The following is a 19305-nucleotide window of genomic DNA, read 5'->3' as shown; positions in this document are numbered from 1 at the left end:
GGATAATGATAATCTGGAATGATAACTGGAATTTTTTGAGGATGTAACTGGTAAAATAGATAAGGGAGAACCAGTGGATGTGGTGTATTTGGACTTTCAGAAGGCTTTCGGTAAGGTCCCGCATAAGAGATTAGCGTGTAAAGTTAAGGCACATGGGATTGGGGGCAAGGTACTGAATGGCAATAGATTGGGAGAAGGGGAAGTGCAACGAGACCTGTGTGTCCTTGTGCACCAGTCGCTGAAGGTAAGCATGCAGGTGCAGCAGGCAGTTAAGAAGGCAAATGGTATGTTGGCCTTCGTAGCGAGAGGGTTTGAGTACAGGAACAAGGATGTCTTGCTGCAGTTGTACAGGGCCTTGGTGAGACCACATCTTGAGTATTGTGTGCAGTTTTGGTCGCCTTATCTGAGGAAGGATGTTCTTGCCATGGATGGAGTTCAGCGAAGATTCACCAGGCTGATACCTGGGATGGCAGGAATGACGTATGAGGAGAGATTGGGTCGATTGGGCTTGTACTCGCTGGAGTTTAGAAGAATGAGAGGGGATCTCATTGAAACTTATAAAATTCTGACAGGACTGGACAGACTAGATGCAGAAAGAATGTTCCTGATGGTAGGGGAGTCCAGAACCAGGTGTCACAGTCTAAGGATAAGGGGTAGGCCATTTACGACAGAAGTGAGGAGGAATTTCTTCACCCAGAGAGTGGTGAACCTATGGAATTCTCTACCACAGAAGGCAGTAGAGGCCAATTCATTAAATATATTCAAGAAGGAGTTGGATATATTTCTCAAGGCTAAAGGGATCAAGGGGTTGGGGAGAAAGCAGGGACTGGGTACTGAATTTGGATGATCAGCCATGATCGCATTGAATGGTGGAGCAGGCTCGAGGGGCCGAATAGCCTACTCCTGCTCCTATCTTCTATGTTTCTATGATCACTGCGGCTGGGAACCCCGCCTGATCTTTCCTTCCCAATCCAGGGGGAATTGAGGGGCCATTTGTAGCTCCCCCCCCACCCCTCCTGCCATCCAGGCTGAGATCAAATCATTCTTTTCAGAGGTTAGTTGTTGGAAAAATGTGAAAAGGGGGAAGATATTTAAGAGTTATATTGGACTTGGCGAGGGAGATTGGAAACACTTGTTGAAGTGTAGCAATCTTAAAAGCCATCTTAAAACCACAGTAATTGAATACTTTAAGAAAAAGAGGACCTGCTTATTACACATGAAGTGGGTGATAATTTGTATTTTGCTGCAGCTGCAGCTATAGCTCGTCAAGTTGAATTTATAATCTGACATTTATAAAGCAGACTTAATCCAACGTGAAAGCCTGGTTTATTTGTAAAAAAAACAAAAGAAGTGAAAATGTAAATCTATAAGGATGAAATTCAAGTCTGGAACTGAACTCTGCCGAGAACTGGTTGACCACAAAATACCTATAGCCGGAAATACCGTCTGGTGCTCGATACGCACACTCTGCGCGGAGTTTGATAAAATACCTCCTTAAGCAAAAAAGCTCTGTAGACATTTGGCCCATTTTGCAGACTAGTAAAAAAAAAATTGCTTTCACTGGCTAAGTGTTCTTCATTCTGTCAAGATGTGTATATCTCAAGTGAGAAATCCCAGTGCTCCAATTTCATTCTGGAACATGGTATAACAGGCTGTCCATCACTTCCTTGTCTATGTGTCAGTGCACAAACCACAACGACTCGTGCCCTTAGTCAGAATGACAGATCGGCGGCGCACGTTATGTCATCAAACACAGTTACAGGACGGAGGTTCCTTCTGCACTGAAGGTCATGGTCCATGCCCAGCTCTGCACCGCGGGCTTCAAACAGCACCTCTTCACAAGTGAACAAGGCGACTGAGGTCAGGGATGGCTCCAAAGACAAAAGAAAGCACCTGCTAGGAAGCAGCAGACCAACTGAGAGGTTCACAGAAAGGACGGAAATCTTTCACAGCTGCTGTACTTGTTGAAAAGTTATGCATAAAACGTCTCCATTTCTGGGTGGAAAACACTTATGCAGGGAAACAGAGTAATACGGTAATGTCGCTCCTAATTTAAAAGAAGTGTTTTCACATGAACAAAATGGAGACGCATGCAGTAAACATTTATGTTCTGTGCAATAATGTGTTGCAACTATTTATTTGTCTCAAGTTAATATTATGACATTAGACACTCTCTCAATATTATTATCATCGTTGATGCAGCTCCCATCCCTTCAGTATTGTCCCCTTGCTCCTCTATTGGAAGCATAAATGCATATGCTACTACCATGTTAATTTACCTTATATCAAAGTCTTCTGAGCTCCCCCCAAATTCAGTGCGATGTACTGTGATAGCAAAGTACTAATAGAATAGAATCGCAGAATAGTACAGCACAGAAGGAGGCCATTCGGCCCATCGAATCTGCGCCGGCTCTTTTGAAGAGCAATCCGGTTAGTCCCACTCCCCCGCTCTTTTCCCACATCCCTGCAATTTTTTCTCCTTCAAGTATTTATCCAATTCCCTTTTGCAGGCTACTGTTGAATCTGTATCCACCACCCTATCAGGTAGTGCATTCCAAATCCGAACCACTCGTTGCATGAAAATGTTTTTCCTCATGTCGCCCCTGGTTCTTTTGCCAATCACCTTAAAGCTGTACCCTCTCGTTACCGACTCAAAGTAGAATCAAACCATATCAGTCTCTGTGTGACATGCAGCGTACACGCTTCAGAAGCCATGTAATATAACCTGCCGAGGATTTCTCAAACTTTAATGATGTGCTCAAAATAGCTTATTTATTGCTTTGTTGGTAAACCAAGAATAGATGAGTTTAACACTGCCATTTTAAAATCCAGAGATCTTCTGCTGATAGTTGCTGGTTTTACAAATATATGGCCTCTTGGGTGATACTAACTTTTAAAGAAAATAAATGTACGGTGGAATGTAATTCAATGGAATAAACAGCAGGACGTCCCCTTTGACCTCAGCAGTTTCTATCGATAGTACCTTCCTTCTCATTTCTGTAATTAATTTTCTCTTCTTTCCCTCCCCCCCACATTGTGTAGTGTACCTTGAAAGGCAGGGAGGTGGCCTGTTCCTAGGTGTAGGCCAATACTACCAGGAAATGTGCAAAAGCAGCAAGGATTTATTTTTTCTCAGTCATTCAATCCCTCTTGTGAAGGCACCGCCTCTCGCCCCTGGTAGATTTCCTCAGATAGTCTGACGAAGTTTACTTCTGTGAATGAGAAACCATGGGTGTGTGAAATGGAAAACCTATATCCCACTACAGTATATAATAATACAGCATCACTTCGTAGCTTGATAATGTTATTGGAGGTGGGCAAATTTGAAAACTGGGACAGCACAAAGCCTGAGTGGCTCCCCCCTCGTCACTGTTTAGCATCCCTATCATCCACACCTAGGAACATCAGAAGGCCATTCAACCCCTTGAGCCTGTTCCGCCATTCAATTAGGTCATGGCTGATCTGTACCTGAACTGAATTTACCCACCCATGTTCCATATCCTTTGATACCCTCACCTAACAAAAATCTATTGCCCTCAATCTTGACAATTACCATTGGTCCAGCAACCACAGCCTTTTAGGGGAGCGAGTTCCTGATTCCCACTACTCTGTGTGTGGATAAAGTGCTTACTGATTCCTAAATGGCCAAGCTCTAATTTTAAGATTATGCCCTCTTCTGGAATCTTCCACCAGAGGGAATAATTTCTCTGTATCTACCCTTTCGAATCCCTTAATCATTTTAAATACATTGATTAGATCACCCAGCAACCTTCTAAACTCAAGGGAATGCAAGCCAGGTTTATACAACCTGGCCACATAATTGAACCCTTAGAGCCCTGATAGTCTGGCGAATATGCACTGCACCCCTTCCAAGGCCATTATATCTTCCCTGAGGTGCGGGGCCCAAAACTGAACGTAGTACTCCAGATGGGGTCTGACCAAGGCACCGTACGACTGAGGCATCACTTCCTCACTTTTGAATTGCAATCCCATTGAGATAAAGGCCAACATTCCATTCGCCTTTTTGATTTATTATTTTGTACCTGTGCACTAGCTTTTAGCGATTCGTGTACATGGACTCCTAAATCCCTTTGCTCCTCCACAGCTTCTCGTCTCTCACCATTAAGAAAATATTCCGATTTGCCTTTCTCAGATGCAGAGTGGATGACCTCACATTTCCCCACATTGAACTCATCACTTATACAGCTTTAAATAAACTCTGGAGTTCGCTCTGAAAAAATAGAAGGAAACTGGCATGTTTAATTCTTGTGCTTCCAGATTGACTTTGCTTCTATTTAGGGGCCATCTGTCTCTTAATTTTTAAAATGTTTATTTTCTTCACTGTGGAAAATTCTGCTCAGTAAATAATGTGTAAAGTAATAAATCCGTCTTACAAAAATCGATCAGACAGTTGTCGTGCTGGATCTGTATGTTTACCAAGATTTTCTTCAGTGAAGGCAATACCCAGCGAAAATGGTTGAGGTCAAACCTTAATGGTTGCTTCATGGGGAATAATACACAAGTCTCAGCACAGATTGAATGAGTCACTAGTAGTTCCGGGATACCTTCCTGTATATCTATTGGGAAAAACACATGGGATCATTAGACAAAAGAAACAGGAAGCTAAAGGTTTCATTGCTTTTCTATGGTAGTGAGAATTTCAGGCAAAGTGGGCCAAATATTCTTACAATTTAAAAAAAAATATGAATTTGGTCTATTTAAACCAATTTGCACTTGGAACTCTTTATAAAAGTTAGAAAATGTCAAATGTAAGGATGGTGTCCCACCAGAGGTTTACCCGTCATCATGTGTCACATCATACCTGTGGCCGGAGCAAACAGAAAACGATGTATCTTTGGATTGATTAATCATTAGTGGTCTTCTATGGGGAGAGCAGTGGATAGTTAGTTTTGTGCTAGATCTACGGTCTTGTGGCTGGGCTTATGTTTGAGTCTTAACAGTTATTCGGGTGGTATTGGTTTAATTTCTGGTCATGTGGTAGGGGGTCTGCATTGAAGACTAGATCTGCCTCTGCAGTAATGGTTGAACTCTGTATTCTGCCGGTGAATGTATTTTTTCCCCCCTACCCTGTCAGATGGTTCTGTGATAAGTAGATTGGCGGTTAGGATCAGATCAGCCATGATCTTATTAAATGGCGGAGCAGGCTTGAGGGGCCGATTGGCCTACTCCTGCTCCTATTTCTTATGTTCTTATGTTTTTTGTTTGGCCCATGTCTTGGAGATCAGGTTGAGGTATGTATTTACAGACAACCAGTTCCATGGTAAATCTATGTCTGAGTGTTGGGTGGTAGCATAGTGGTTATGTCACTGGATTAGTAATCCAGAGATCTGGGCTAATGATCTGGAGATATGAGTTCAAATCCTACCATGGCAGTTGGGGAATTTAAATGCAGTTAATTAAATAAATCTGGAATAAAAAAGCTAGTGTTAGTAATGGTGACCATAAAACTATCAGATTGTCTTAAAAACCCATTAGGTTCCTTTAGGGAAGGAAATCTGCTGTCCTTCCCTGGTCGGGTCTATATGTGATTCCAGACCCACAGCAATGTGGTTGCCTCTTAACTTCCTTTTGAAATGCCCTAGCAAGCCACTCAGTTGTACCAAACCGCTATAAAAAGTACAGCGGTTCTTCTCAAGGGCAATTAGGGATGGGCAATAAATGCTGGCCTTGCCGGTGATGCCCACATCCCATAAACAAATACATTTTTAAAAAGGTCTGTTGCGGTGGGTCTTGGGAAGGAGGTTTAATCCCTGATAGGGATATGCTAGGTCCAAATCTTGATGCTGTGGGGTGGGGGGCAGAAAGCGTTTAATCCAGATGGTCACGTGGTGGGTCTGGGAAGAGGAAGGAATGTGCGTCCAAGGTCCCTGGAGGTTGCACCCATTCACGAACCAACTTTTGTAATCTGAACTTTGAGTCCAAATCCAAAAGCTCACCCCTCCTGAGCATTTCCCTTTTACCCTCTATTAGAGTCATAGAGTTTTACAGCACAGAAAGAGGCCCTTCGGCCCATCGTGTCTGCGCCGCCCATCCATCCCTGTCCCGTCTAATCCCATTTTCCAGCATTTGGTCCATAGCCTTGTATGCAATGGCATTTCAAGTGCTCATCCAAATGCTTCTTGAATGTTGTGAGGGTTCCTGCCTCTACCACCCTTTCAGGCATTGAGTTCCACATTCCAACCACCCTCTGGGTGAAAAAGTTCCTCCTCAAATCCCCTCTAAATCTCCTGCCCCTTACCCTGAATCTATGCCCCCTTGTTATTGACCCCCCCACTAAGGGGAAAAGTTCCTCTTTATCTACCCTATCTATGCCCCTCATCATTTTGTACACCTCAATCAGGTCCCCCCTCAGCCGTCTCTGCTCCAAGGAAAACAACCCCAGCCTGTCCAGCCTCTCTTCATAGCTGAGGCGCTCCATCCCAGGTAACATCCTGGTGAATCTTCTCTGCACCCTCTCCAAAGCAATCACATTATATAGAAAGACTCAGGAACGATTTGTCAAAAAGGTTAATGTGCAAATGACCCGTTCTACTTCCACCCTCCCGCTGATTTTTGTACTGGATCTGGAGCATACAAAGTTACATGTTCAAGTTCCTAACCCAGCTTAGCAGAAACCAGAAAAGGTTTGATCTTAAAGTACAGAAACAGCAATGAATAGGCCACATGTGAAGGTGACATGCAGCAGTGAAATCACAGTTCTGTACTTCACAATAGCAGGAACATCAGTCTATCTTGAAGTGTTAAGAAATGCACTGTGTGTGGGCTGGCCCCTTACTCAATAAATGTTGTTTTTGCTGTAATTTCCAGATGTAAATGAATGTGAAATGATCAGCGGAGTATGTGGTGAAGCTCTCTGTGAAAACGTGGAAGGCTCATTTCTCTGCGTCTGTTCCGATGACATCCAGGAATTTGACCCAATGACCGGGGAGTGTCGTTTCCCTGACCCTCCAGGTATGGAAAAAGAAAACCTGACCTCCATTGAAACAGAGTAACCTTATCTTCTTTGTGGTACAATGCTTAGGAAGTAGAATGGGCAAAGGCAAGTAGGAACATTTGGAAGGGTTTTTTTTGGACCTGTGTTCTACATGTTAACACCTAGCTCAGATTGTAATATATAGTTTCACAGCACTTAATAATATTTGAAATATTGTTATGGATAGATACCTCAGGGCTGGTTTGAAAGTCTAGTGGACGGAATTTACTTCTGTTTTTGTTGGCACTGAACCACTTTTTGCAGTAACAGTAAGCTATTATAGTAGACGCACATTTCTGAAATGTGCCTTTGAGAATGACAGTTGTATCACTTTGGATTAGTGTGAAGGATATCTCTAACCTTTTTACACAGCTAAGTCCTTGTTTAGTAGGCACCAGTGGAAAAGCTCCAAATTTTGCTCCCTTTCCTACTCAGTGAAGTTCCTAAATGAATAGCCTATTCTTGCAAATGTAATCTGTCTCCTGATAAGGATTTGGCATTCTTTTAAGTTTTCAAATGATACCTCAGACCTTCCTCCTTCCCACCCCCCCCTCCTCAGCCCCATAAGCAGCAGCATCGCTTTTACTGTAAGTTTAGTCTTCATGTATTGCCTGTGAAAGTCACCACTTGCAACAGTTAAGAACTTAAAGTAAGCTGGAAGTGTTAGAAGTAAGTAGATGCTACCAGTCTATGTGGTTGTTAGAACGATTCCGTTGTAACCATTAGCTAAGTTGAAGCTACATATCTGAGAGAGATTACTGAAAGAAGAAAAAAAAGACTTGCATTTATATAGCACCTTCCACGACCACTGGACGTCCCAAAGCACTTTACAGCCAATGAAGTACTTTTTGAAGTGGCGTCGCTGTTGTAATGTAGGAAACGCGGCAGCCAATTTGCGCACAGCAAGCTCCCACAAACAGCAATGTGATAATGAGCTGATAATCTGTTTTAGTGATGTTGATTGACTAATATTGGCCAGGACTGCTGCAAAGCCCGTACAGGGATAGAAAAAACTGGAGTGGTTTAGCTTCTGTTCATTCCTTTAGTAAGCCTTGCCTGTATTGTATTTGACTCGGTCACATTCCAAAACTCCGCAGCAGTTATTGAATCTACATGGTACAGGTGCTCGAACTAAAGAATCAAAAGGCAGTATTGGAGACAGGGCTGCAGATATATTTTTTAGCCTATAATAATTCATGAGATGCATGTTATGAATACTCGGGTATTGTGTTGCACAAGCACTACATTTCACAGAAAGCACAGAGACACTCTTAGGGCCGAGTATTTGAAATGCATTCCAAGGTTCGAAATGCGAGTGCAGCTCATATTTGTGCTGTAATTATTTGGTGGAAAATTGCAAGTGCCTCATTTTTGAAGCACCTGCAGCAATGCTAGAACTTTGCATAGCCCCAAACTGAGGCAGATATCGCAAAAGCACAGCAGTTAAAACACAGAGAGAGAATGTCAGGGCCTGCATTGTGATTCTCCTTCTGGGTGAGACAGAGATTTACCTGTACCATATCCAACCCAGTATACTGTAGCTGCTGCTCACAATGTTGTCTCCTCTACATTGGGGAGACTAAATGCAGATTGGGTGACCCTTTGCTGAACACCTCCGTTCAGACCGCAAGTGCGACCCTGTCGCTGGCCACTTTAATTTGCCACCCTACCGCAACTTGGCCTCTGTATCGTTGGCTTCTTACACTGTTCCAATAACGCTCAACGCAAGCTCGAGGAACCGCACCTCACCGCTCTACTAGGCACTCTACAGCCCTCTGGCCTTAACGTTGACTTGGACAACTTCAGGCTTTAACCAGACTTTTCTGTTACGGTGGGTGTTGGTAATGTAGGCTGGATGTACCTCTGAGGATCGGGGAGGGAGCGGGTTGGTGCTTGAATGGGGACCCGCCTTCAATGCACGGCCGGCGGGGTGGGCTGCAGCCCTAGTGTCGACCTGCCGTCGTCTTCCACCAGACTCCTGGGCCACTGGAACCTGCTCTGCTTTAACAGTTATTCATGCTTCTCGCTCCACTTAGCTGTCCCGCTTTAACTATTAACACATTCCCTGGCTCCCGTATATGTATATTATTTCTCTAATTTCTCTCATCTTGCCTCCTTTTGTCTTACACTGTTATCATTCCTGTCATTTAACCATCCCCTATTCTCCACCTAATCACTTTATAAGTCATTCTTTTTCTTGTGCGGTCTTTCCACTTTCCCCTTTCACTTGATCGGTTACATTTTATAAGTTGTTCATCTATAATATCTTCCAGATCTGATGAAACATTAACATTTTTACTTTCTCCACAGATGCTGGGTGTTTCCAGCATTTTCTGTTTTTGTTTCACCAACAGAAATGACATCTGTCTGTCAAGCTGTATATGTTAAGACTGTTAAAACTTGCTGCCCCAACCATCAAAGTAAATCCTTTTACCAGCTATCCATCTTCTTGCAGACTGAGGGCTGGATTTTGTCAATGGGGACGTGATGGAGGCGGGACTCCCACTTTTTAGGTTGTAGTCCCGCCTCCATCGATTTGTGGCCAACCCATGCGATTTTCCCTTGATTGACCTTGTTGAGCCCGCCCAGCGGGCTCAGCAGGCCAATTAAGGGACACCCAGTTACAGGTGACGTCAGGGATTGACATTTCATCTGTCAAGAGCTTTTGACAGATGAAAAATCAGCTGACAATCTGACTTCTAACTTGAGTCCTTCTCCACAGACTCAGTTAGAAATTTCTCCAGAACAGAAAGCAGAATGCTGCAACTTTTGACAGCTCGCGGCCATTCTGCTTTCTGTGCCGGTGAAATGAGGGACTCCCGAGACCTGAAGGAAGGAAGCCTGCATTAGTAAGTAAAGGTAAGTAAAACTTATTTAAACACTTTACACACACCAAACACACTTACCTCTGCACACATGCACCCATCACTCACCTGAACACCAGCCATCTCGAACCCTCCAAGCCCTTTATCCCGACGGGCCGCCTCGCTAACTTGGCGTGGTTTGGAACTGTCGGGAAGCCCACACTTCAGGGCTAAAAATAGGGATTAGGCCAAAAACTGCCTGTTTACTACCTGTTAACAGGCAATTCATTGGCACTAATCCCCTTCCCGCCTCGGGGAGGCGGCTCCCAGCACAGGTCGGGTACCCGCCTCCTGGGAAACGGGCATGGAGGTGGGTTGGGGCGGGAAGGGTTCCTGCCCCCCGATTCTGCAATTTTCCCCCCACTCCCATCTCCAAACCCGCCTCCACAGAGCTTGGAAAATCCAGCCCAGAGTGTCCACTTTCCATATTGTACCTTACAGTTAGACTCTGTTCCTCTCATTGCTCCGATTGTTAAATTGGACCTGAAGGCAGCATGGATCCGAAATAGTGCTCTAACATTGTAGCTCTAATAAGAACATAAGAATTAGGAGCAGGAGTAGGCCATACGGCCCTTCGAGTCTGCTCTGCCATTCAATCAGATCATGTCTGATGTTCTACCCCAACTCCACTTTCCCACCCAATCCCCATATCCCTTGATTCCCTTAGTGCCCAAAAATCTAGCGATCTCAGTCTTGAATATACTCAACGACTGAGCCTCCACAGCCCTCTGGGGGTAGAGAATTCCAAAAGATTCACCACCCTCTGAGTGAAGAAATTTCTCCTCATCTCAGTCCTAAATGGCCGACCCCTTATCCTGAGACTATGAGCCTTAGTTCTAGACTCTCCAGCCAGGAGAAACAGCCTCTCAGCATCTAGCCTGTCAAGCCCTCTAAGAATTGTATACGTTTCAATGAGATCACCTCTCAGTCTAATCTCCAGAGAATATAGGCCCATTCTACTCAGCCTCTCCTCATAGGGCATTTCTTCGAGCACAGCTCATAGCTGCTAATGTAGGGAACCCTGAGATTTTCCTCTGGTGAAACCTCCATTTCAACCTTCGCTGCCTTAAAATAAACAGAGAAAATAAACTAGAAATCACTTTTTATCATCTCAAGCTGATCTGAGTGTAAAAGCCCTCTGTGGTTGAGACGAAACCTTGTGCTGCATCTGATATTGTCAGACACATTTCTGATGAGTTTTGCTGATGGTCATTTTACATTTAGTTTTGTGCCTCCCTGGAGCCACGTACATGCCAGCCCACTAAACTCAGAAAGGCTGACACAGGCCCCAAAAAGCTGACAGCTTGTAAAACAGCGCACGACTGAAAAAACAGCCCCAAATAAAGGCCTGCGCCAAAGCCACTACTTAAAGCGACTGAATAAGTCAAATTCCTTCTTATTCCATTGGATTTTTATTAATGTTTTCAGATCATATTCCACAATTCAGTTTGTTTTTTAATGAAAACTTAAACCCAATGGTCTCGCGTATGACATACGAAAATAAATAGTTATGATGGGAGTACAGTGGGACATAGACCTGTCCTGACTAACGCTGCAGCAAAGTCTAACAGCCCATCTTTTGTAATAAAACTCTGATTGATGCTAAATTTATTTCTCAGGGAAGTCTGGGAGATGCTCCCCGCAAATTTTTGATTCTTGACATGCATTTTCCATTTGTTTAGCATGTTCTTGCCATGGAGAGTGCAGCGGAGATTCACCAGACTGATTCCTGGGATGGCAGGAATGACGTATGAGAGATTGGGTCGATTAGACTTATATTCACTAGAGTTTAGAAGAATGAGAGGGGATCTCATTGAAATTTATAAAATTCTAACAGGACTAGACAGACGAGATGCAGGAAGGATGTTCCCGATGGCGGGGGAGTCCAGAACCAGGGGTCACAGTCTAAGGATAAGGGGTAAACCATTTAGGACTGAGATGAGGAGGAATTTCTTCACCCAGAGAGTGGTGAACCTGTGGAATTCTCTACCACAGAAGGCAGTTGAGGCCAATTCATTAAATATATTCAAGAAGGAGTTGGATATATTTCTTGAAGCTAAAGTGATATGGGGAGAAAGCAGGGACAGGGTACTGAATTTGGATGATCAACCATGATCTCATTAAATGGCGGAGCGAGCTTGAAGGGCTGAATGGCCTACTCCTGCTCCTATCTTCTATGTTTCTTATTATCCTCCTAGTGAATCAATGCCCCCTCCCTCACTCTCTCTCTCTCTCTCTCTCTCTTTGCAGTGTTTATCTTTGGTCACCTATTGCAAAGGGAAGCACACAAAGGGATCTCCTGGGCCGATTGCTATTTGCAAATCAAGGAGTTGAAAGGTGCCCCAGAGAAGGTCTCCATCCTCTTTGTTCAGCTCAAATTACCAAGGCATTTAGTCTACCAGTTCTGTGGACACCTTCTGTTATCAAGACCAACTGTACAGGGCCCCATTACTCCACATTCTCCCTCCTGATCTGGTTTAAATGATTTCTGCACACCTATTTTTCATTTCTTTATATCAGTTTATCCCAGTCCATTAGTTCGAAAAGGTTAAGCAAGGCTCTTAGCTTAAGACTAGATCAACGGATTATATAACTAAACCGTGTCAGCTGAAGGTTGTGGGTTCAAGTCCCAGTCCAGGGACTTGAGCGTATAAATCTGGGCTGTACACTCCAGTGTACTGTCGGAGGTGCCGTCTTTCAAATGAGACATTAAACTGAGGCCCTGCCTGCTTTCTCAGGTGGATGTAAAAGATCCCATGATGCTATTTCAATGAAGAGCAGGGAGTTATCCCCGGTGTCTTGACCAATGTTTATCCCTCAACCAACATCATAAAAACAGATTATCTTGTTATTATCGCATTGCTGTTTGTGGGAGCTTGCTGAGCGCAAACTGGCTGCTGCGTTTCCCACATTACAACAGTGATTCCACTTCAAAAAGTACTTCATTGGCTGTAAAGTGCTTTGGAACATCCTGATGTCATGAAAGGTGCTATATAAATGGAAGACTTTCTTTCTTTCATGGCATAGTTGATAGATGATTGGTAACTCTGCCTCCAACCTAATTGCAGGTTGAAATAGAAAGAAAGAAAGGCTTGCATTTATATAGCGCCTTTCACGACCACCGGATGTCCCAAAGTGCTTTACAGCCAATGAAGTACTCTTTTTTTTTGAAGTGTAGTCACTCTTGTAATGTAGAGTGGGCGGATGTCCATCTTCTTCCATTATCAAAGTTCTTTGTGCAAATCATTTTTTAAGAATTATCTGCAGCTTGGCACAGTCCCAGATTTAGGGGTCAATTATGTTGCAGATTCCATTCTTGGGAGTGTGATGGAGAGCCGGGTGACTTGAGTTACACTGCCGACTTGTTTTGCTTTGTCACAGTGGAGTTCTAACCAATTTTCAAAGGCCAGTTAAATTCTGTTGAGAGTCGATAGAAGGAGTCGGCTCCCTGATAACATTAAAAAGTTCCCAGGTGGCTCAATAGATTGCCCAAACCTTTGCAGCTTGACCTTGCACCTATCCATAATTATGCTGTACCCATTTGAGGTGGTCTCACACCCCTTGTTTTTGAAGAGGTCTGCAGTCATGTTGCCCAACTGACAATATAGTAATACCAGTTTGTAGCAGTCCAGGTGCGCTATCACTGGCAATATCCTCCTTATTCAGCACTGATCATCATCAGTGGCTTTTGTTGGGTACAGATTATGGCCTAGAAATTCGGTTGTGGGTCCGCCAGGGCTTTAGCGCCCGAAATTTTGCGCCGGCGTTAATGCCGCTGCGCCCGACGAAAATTCGGTTGCCCCGGGCCCAGACGGCGGCGGGCGCTAATGGAGGGTTTTTGCGCCTCACTATGGGCGTTCAGTGCAGTTTTCAGGCGCTAATCCCCCGCTGCGGCACCCGAGACGGTGCGGCAGGCTGGGGTACTGCAGGCCTCCTCCTTCTGTTAAGGAGGAGCTGCCTGCAGCCGACCGCTGGCCGGTCGATTCGCCCGACAAATGAGCCCGGCACCTCGAGGAAGAGCCGGGCTCGCGGGCCACACACATCAGTGCCGCGGGGGGGTGGTGGAGGAGTCCGGGGAGGGAGGTGCGGGCAGGCGGCCGCCGGGAAAGCGGCCGGCCGCCGCTCCACCTTTATGCGCCAGCGCAAAGGTGTGTAACATCCCTTTCAACAATCGTTGGTTGCGGCTGCCACGGGCGAGGCGGCCGCAACTGAATTTGGGCTTGGGGCCGGGTTACCACGGCAACCGGGACGCGGCGCACACCGATGACGTCATTGGTGCCGGCGCAGCGCTACCGGCTAACGCCGATGGTAGGGCCCAACGCAATTTCGTTACCAGCTATAATTCCGGCGCAAGATCCTCTAACGCCTCTAATTGGGCGCTAACCCCACCTAATTTCTAGGCCTAAGTGTTGGTAAATGCAGTGTTGAGGAGTATATGTTATACATGCAGTGGCAGCGATGAGATGGTATGTTAATGCAATCTTTAATCAATACATTGAACAAATAAATACTGTGGCAACAAGAGCAGGTCAGAGGCTAGATATTCTGCGGTGATTGTCTCACCTCCTGACTCCACAAAGCCTTTCCACCATCTACAAGGCACAAGTAAGGAGTGTGATGGAATACTTTCCACTTGCCTGGATGAGTGCAGCTCCAACAACACCCAAGCAGCCCGACACAATCCAGGACAAAGCAGCCCGCTTGATTGGCACCCCATCCACCACCTTAAACATTCACTCCCTCCACCACCGGCGTACCGTGGCTGCAGTGTATACCATCTACAAGATGTACTGCAGCAACTCGCCAAGGCTTCTTCGGCAGCACCTCCCAAACCCGCGACCTCTTCCACCTAGAAGGACAAGGGCAGCAAGCCCATGGGAACACCACCACCTCCAAGTTCCTCTCCAAGTCACACACCATCCTGACTTAGAAATATATCGCCGTTTCTTCATCATTGCTGGGTCAAAATCCTGGAACTCCCTCCCTAACAGCACTGTGGGAGTACCTTCAGCACACGGACTGCAACAGTTCAAGAAGGCGGCTCACCGCCTTCTCAAGGGCCACTAGGGATAGGCAATAAATGCTGGCCTTGCCAGCGACGCCCACATCCCATGAACGAATAAAAATTGCACAGTGTATAAAACTGATCTGTGGTAAAATCTGTCAATGAGGGAAATTACATGAACTCTGGAAAAGTTTGGTTGAAAGTTCCTACAACATAACTTGCTCTGCATTTCTCCTGGATTTCTCCTTTGCCTTCTCTGGATATGAGAATAGCACTTTGTAAAGTTAAATAAGTCGTTCCTACAAAACAGCAATTTATTTTGCAATAGCATCCCCAGAATAGGAAAAACAGAGATAATTCCATGTTAAGCTAACTCACATTTTTACTGGATTCAAGCCTTTATTTGTTTATGGCTAATAATAATCCAGCCTTCGCAAAAGAAGACAGATGAGTCAGCCTGGTTTCCTGATAAAACAATGAGTACTGAATGCAGCCAGCACCAGGAGCCCCTACAACGACACCCCAAGCCGGCCCCTCCGAGCCCCCGAACCCCATTCTCCCAACACATGGTGAGAAGAATTTGTGGGTGAGACTGATCCATTTTCTCCAGCAATTTTCTTAGATTTCTGTCGGAACGAGGAATGTCATCATCACCGGGTGCCCAGAAGCATTTTTGCTTTTTGGATATTAAGGGAATTTTTTGGATATTAAGGGAATCAAGGGATATGGGAATACACTTCCTATAACCCCTAGTTATACACTTGCTATAACCTCTAGTTATACACTTCCTATAACCCCTAGTTATACACTTCCTATAACCCCTATTTATACACTTGCTATAACCCCTAGTTATACACTTCCTATAACCTCTAGTTATACACTTGCTATAACCCCTAGTTATACACTTGCTATAACCTCTAGTTATACACTTGCTATAAACCCTAGTTATACACTTGCTGTAACCCCTAGTTATACACTTCCCATAACCCCTAGTTATACACCTGCTGTAACCTCTAGTTATACACTTCCTATAACCCCTAGTTATACACTTGCTGTAACCCCTAGTTATACACTTCCCATAACCCCTAGTTATACACCTGCTGTAACCTCTAGTTATACACTTCCTATAACCCTTAGTTATACACTTCCTATAACCCCTAGTTATACACTTCCTATAACCCCTAGTTATACACTTCCTATAACCCCTAGTTATACACTTCCTATAACCTCTAGTTATACACTTCCTATAACCTCTAGTTATACACTTCCCATAACCCCTAGTTATACACTTCCTATAACCCCTAGTTATACACTTCCTATAACCTCTAGTTATACACTTCCTATAACCCCTAGTTATACACTTGCTGTAACCTCTAGTTATACACTTCCTATAACCCCTAGTTATACACTTCCTATAACTCCTAGTTATACACTTCCTATAACCCCTACTTATACACTTCCTATAAACCCTAGTTATACACTTCCTATAACCCCTAGTTATACACTTGCTGTAACCCCTAGTTATACACTTCCTATAACCCCTAGTTATACACTTCCTATAACTCCTAGTTATACACTTCCTATAACCCCTATTTATACACTTCCTATAAACCCTAGTTATACACTTCCTATAACCCCTAGTTATACACTTGCTGTAACCCCTAGTTATACACTTCCTATAACCCCTAGTTATACACTTCCTATAACTCCTAGTTATACACTTCCTATAACCCCTATTTATACACTTCCTATAAACCCTAGTTATACACTTCCTATAACCCCTAGTTATACACTTCCTATAACCCCTATTTATACACTTCCTATAACCCCTATTTATACACTTCCTATAAACCCTAGTTATACACTTCCTATAACCCCTAGTTATACACTTCCTATAACCCCTAGTTATACACTTCCTATAACCCCTAGTTATACACTTCCTATAACCCCTAGTTATACACTTCCCATAACCCCTAGTTATACACTTCCTATAACCCCTAGTTATACACTTGCTATAACCCCTAGTTATACACTTCCTATAACCCCTAGTTATACACTTCCTATAACCTCTAGTTATACACTTCCTATAACCCCTAGTTATACACTTCCTATAACCCCTAGTTATACACTTCCTATAACCCCTATTTATACACTTGCTATAAACCCTAGTTATACACTTCCTATAACCTCTAGTTATACACTTGCTATAACCCCTAGTTATACACTTGCTGTAACCTCTAGTTATACACTTCCTATAACCCCTAGTTATACACTTCCTATAACCCCTAGTTATACACTTCCTATAATCCCTAGTTATACACTTCCTATAACCCCTAGTTATACACTTGCTATAACCCCTAGTTATACACTTGCTGTAACTCCTAGTTCTTTTGGATGCTCTAGGTAGCACACTGTTATATCAACAGGGCGTTCAGTTCCCTGGGTAACTCAGCAGGATAGATAGAAGCAAACATGCCAGTAATACTATGCAGATTAATGTACCATCTGCTGGAATAGCGCAGCATGCATGTGCATGGGCCTACATTTCATAATAAGAGAATGATTTATATTTTAATAGCTATGGTTTGCATAGCCCATCAAGGATGTATAATAGAAATCTATATACCTGGGTCATTACGTCACTGATCTAGAAATGATTGGTTTAATGCAGAGCCCGTTTGATATTATAATGAAATCTCAGTAACATTGGAAATGTCAAAGGCTGCACCATGATATGTGCAGTGTGCCGTGTTGTGTCTGTTAGGCACCTTTGGCATGAACCCACTGCCTCTGCTCCTTAGGCCCAGTAGATTTAGGGAGAGAGTAGCTGAGTTGTACAGATCTGGAAGGCCCAGAGCTTGATCCCCAGTCTGCGCTGAGGTAGTTAATCTCAGGGTGGCAGGAAGCTACAATTGGCCTCGGGAGCCCTTGGTTAGGCGAGAGAAAATCAGTCAGGGTTCCCTTTCCTGATCACTATCCAGCGACCTTTATTTGAAAAGAACACTCCAAACTGGCCTTCAAGCTTTGTTTGGCTATCCTGTAAAAAGAAACGTTCTGATAAATGGGAGTATAAGAGACTTTGAATGCTTGACCTAAAACAATTAGTAATGCCAATAGGAATTTCAAACTTCAGCACATAAAAGGTAAAAGAAGAAAAACCGAATGACTCCAGCAATGATGTTCTACTCCAAAGCAGGTAATAACCACAAGATCCCCAATCATGTAACCTCTGCACTGCCACCGAACTGCTTTGTGCCCCATTACCTACTGTTGTAGTTGTTATGATCTGGAATGCACTGCCTGAAAGGGTGGTGGAAGCAGATTCAACAGGAACTTTACAAAGGGAATTGGATAACGACTTGAAAGGGAAAGATTTGCAGGGCCATGGGGAAAGAGCAAAGTGTCTGGGACTAATTGGACAGCTTTCAAAGAGCCGGCACGGGCACAATGGGCCGAATGGCCTCCCTCTGTGCTGCATCGGTCTATCAAATAAAGTTTTATAATGCCGCAAACTATTTACAAAAAGTAATGGCCCAGAAATTCGGGTCGGGGGCTTCCCGCGGGTGCAAGCCCTCGACCTGCACTTACCTTGCGCGCCGGCCGTTGAGCTGTGGGCTCCCGTGGAATTCCGTTCCTGGGCCTCCTCCAGCTGCCGGCGCGCAGTGCTTGCGTATCCCAGGGGCGCAGTTAGTTCAAAGCGTCCCCTGGGATCACGTGGGCCATGGAGAGCCAATGGTAGCAGGGAATGCTTCATTCATAAGTTTGACAGGAAGAGCTGTCAAATCTATAAATACTATAAGCCCCAAACTAAATCACATTTTTAAAATAACTATAAATTACATGAAATAACTATTTTAAACAATAATTTAAATTTTTGAAAAAATTAATTACATTTTCTAACGGGGCTAAAAATAAATTTACCTTTCTTTAAAGTATTTAAAAATAATAAACCTGTGGAAAAAATGTTTTAATTTTAATTAAGTCAACACTTACCTTGTTAAAAGCAGGCCTTGTGCCTGCTTTTTAAAAGTGTAACTGCTGGAGACTTACCCTCCTGGAGAAACCTGCAAAAAAAAAACGTAAGTTCGATGCGCACACTAAAAACCAATATGCGTTTCAGGGCTAACATTTTTTCGTGGCTTAATAACCAAGCATATCGCTTAACTCATTATTAAGCCCTACAGACCAGAAGGCCCCGTTTTGAATTTATACAGGTAAGAAAAGACTTGAAAAGAAAGACTTGCATTTCTGTAACACCTTTCACAATATCAGGATGTCCCAAAGCGCTTTACAGCCAGTGGAGGCCTTTTGAAATGTAGTCACTGTTGTAATGTAGGAAACGCGGCCACCAATTGTGCACAGCAAGATCCCACAATCAGCAATGTGATAATGATCGGATAATCTGTTTTAGTGATGTTTACTGAGGGATAAATATTGGCCAG

The 19305-nt window shown here is 44.0% G+C and overlaps 1 protein-coding gene across 1 annotated transcript in view; it reads left to right on the top strand.

The window, feature by feature from the left end:
* ltbp1 (latent transforming growth factor beta binding protein 1) overlaps positions 1-19305 on the top strand; it is a 580062-nt gene that overhangs the window by 489112 nt on the left and 71645 nt on the right. The window contains 1 exon segment of the mRNA XM_085980097.1: positions 6829-6972. Within this exon segment, the coding sequence (XP_085836223.1) occupies positions 6829-6972 (144 nt within the window).

This window comes from Somniosus microcephalus, chromosome 3 (genome assembly GCF_052327205.1).
Source record: "Somniosus microcephalus isolate GS21.2 chromosome 3, FLI_Smic_1.0, whole genome shotgun sequence".
NCBI lineage: Eukaryota > Metazoa > Chordata > Chondrichthyes > Squaliformes > Somniosidae > Somniosus > Somniosus microcephalus.
The sequence above is the reverse complement of the archived record's forward strand: the minus strand, read 5'-3'. Positions and strand labels throughout refer to the sequence as shown.